The sequence below is a fragment of the Panthera tigris genome, chromosome D3, assembly GCF_018350195.1.
Source record: "Panthera tigris isolate Pti1 chromosome D3, P.tigris_Pti1_mat1.1, whole genome shotgun sequence".
Lineage (NCBI taxonomy): Eukaryota > Metazoa > Chordata > Mammalia > Carnivora > Felidae > Panthera > Panthera tigris.
In genome coordinates, this window is record NC_056671.1 from 36,943,876 (window position 1) to 36,945,874 (window position 1,999).

General features: G+C 57.7%; 1 protein-coding gene across 1 annotated transcript; it reads right to left on the reverse strand.

Annotated features, from left to right (window-relative positions):
* Window positions 1–809: 809 nt before the first annotated feature.
* LRRC30 (leucine rich repeat containing 30) lies at window positions 810–1,715 on the reverse strand. The gene has a single exon (XM_007083529.2). It carries the CDS (start codon window positions 1,713–1,715, stop codon window positions 810–812), a length of 906 nt encoding a protein of 301 aa, XP_007083591.2.
* Window positions 1,716–1,999: the final 284 nt, after the last annotated feature.

Below are 1,999 nucleotides of genomic sequence, written 5' to 3' on the forward strand. Positions count from 1 at the left end.
TCAGCCCTGAGGGGGCAAATCCGATAAGGGAGGAGAAGAGAAAGTAGAATTGGATAAGTTAACCATCGGCTGGCATCTCTACAAAAGCTCAGGGATACGACAGTGACTGCCGGGGGACTGGGAAAGAAGGTTAAAACTGTACGTTAAAATTGGTTTTGTATTTATTATCTGAAAGCCATCGCGCTATTCCTGTCACTCACCAGCAGACGTGAACATGAGCAGCTTGATTGTTACTCTACAATCATTTTAGAGACACATTTCTTATGCTGTTTCCCCCTAGAAGGCGCGGGGAAAGCTGTGCCCGACCCCGTCATTGCCAGGAGAGCAGGGCTCCAGCTGCCTCTTTGGTCCCCCGTAACGCTTGATCAAGGCCGATGCACGAGTGTGCCTTGCTGCTGTTCCCTGGCTGCAGGACGCCAGTTCAAGGGTTGAAACCAAATGGTGTCAACGTCTCATGCCACACTTGGCCCACAGCACATACTTAGCAAATATCTGACTTCTGAATTCCGTTGAATCAGACCTGCCGTCTACTATTCCAAGGACTGAGTGCCACTGCTCCTCGGGAGAATCAGAGTGGTTTCTCCTTGGAGAAAACCAAAGGCCTGTTTCCACTTAGGTTCAGGATGGGATGAACACGCCATCATGGGGCTCCTTAGGTACATGCACAGGGCAAAGCACACACCTCCGTAGAACGGCCGTGCAATGCCATTTGACCAACGTGAGCAGTAAGAGGAGAAAGCTGAGACCGGAGAAGTACCCAGCTGACAGGTGTCCGCGCGTTGACGGCCGGCTGTGCCTCCGGGGCCCAGTCAGCTGTGCTTTTTGTCCTTCAGGTAACTGAAGAGCATCTCCAGGCCCCCCTCCACCAGCTCCGGCAGAGGCTTGGATAGCGGGTTGTGCGAGATGTGGAGCCCTTTGTCCATGGGATTCCAGGCAATCCGCCCCAGCCTCCACAGCAGGTAGAGCTCGTCCGGGAGGGTCTGGATGTCATTGTTGTTCAGGTTCAGCAGCTCCAGGCTGGTGAGCAGGCAGAGCGAGCGCGGGAAGGCGTGGATGTTGTTGCTCTCCGCGATGAAGATCTGCAGGCCCACCAGGCACTGGATGCTCTCGGCGATGTTTTCCAGGCGATTGGAGCCCACGTGCAGGAAATCCAGCTCCTTCAGCGCAAACACGCAGAGGGGGATGTGAGCAAAATAGTTGTTGCTGAGGTTCAGCTTCCTCAGCCTGGAGAGGTCGGCGAAGCTGGCGGGGAGCTGGGAGAGGCAGTTGTGCGACAGGCTCAGGACCTCCAGGCTCCTGCAGGCGCTCAGCTCGGCCGGCAGCTCGGTCAGGCAGTTCATGTTCACGAACAGGACCTTCAGGCTCTTGAGGAGGCCGATTTCTCGGGGCAGGCTCCGCAGGCGGTTCCCGCATAAGTTCAGGACCACCAGGCGACTCAGCTTCCCCACCTCGGGCGGGAGAGCCCTGAGCTGGTTGTGAGACAGATTGAGTTTCTGGACCTCAGACAAGCCCCACAGAAAGTCGGGGATGTCTGTCATTCCCTTGGTGACCAGGCTGAAGCTGACGTGGCGCATGCCCCGCTTCAGCAGAGACCGGGGGTCCTTCCCCGAGAGGAGGGTGTCGTCCCACGGGGAGAATTGCTGCCTCCCGCGTGGGAACACCATTCTCCTGGGGCCCTTGTCCTTGCAGCGAGCACTTGACGGCTTGGCCCCCATCTCCTTCCTTTTTGCCCCCTGGCCTCTGATGCCTCAAGGCTGGGATTGTGTCCCTCAGCTGCCAAAAGCCGAGCTGTCTCAGGCAGGGAGCCCACAGAGGGGTCTCGGTGGGGCCTCGCAGATGCCCGAGACGCCCCGCCGTGGCCTGTCCCCGAGGGTGGGTTTAGGTGGCTTCTCTCTGAGCACCCGGGCTGTAATGATATACTTGTCCCTGAGACTGCGGAACTGAACCGCTCGATTCCCTCTGAATGCCACAAGGCAGCTGTCACTGTCATTCGGCCCGA

Bases quoted from the DNA above. Each gene is read 5' to 3' on its own strand.
- LRRC30 (XM_007083529.2), bottom strand. From the start codon at position 1,715: ATGGGGGCCAAGCCGTCAAGTGCTCGCTGCAAGGACAAGGGCCCCAGG.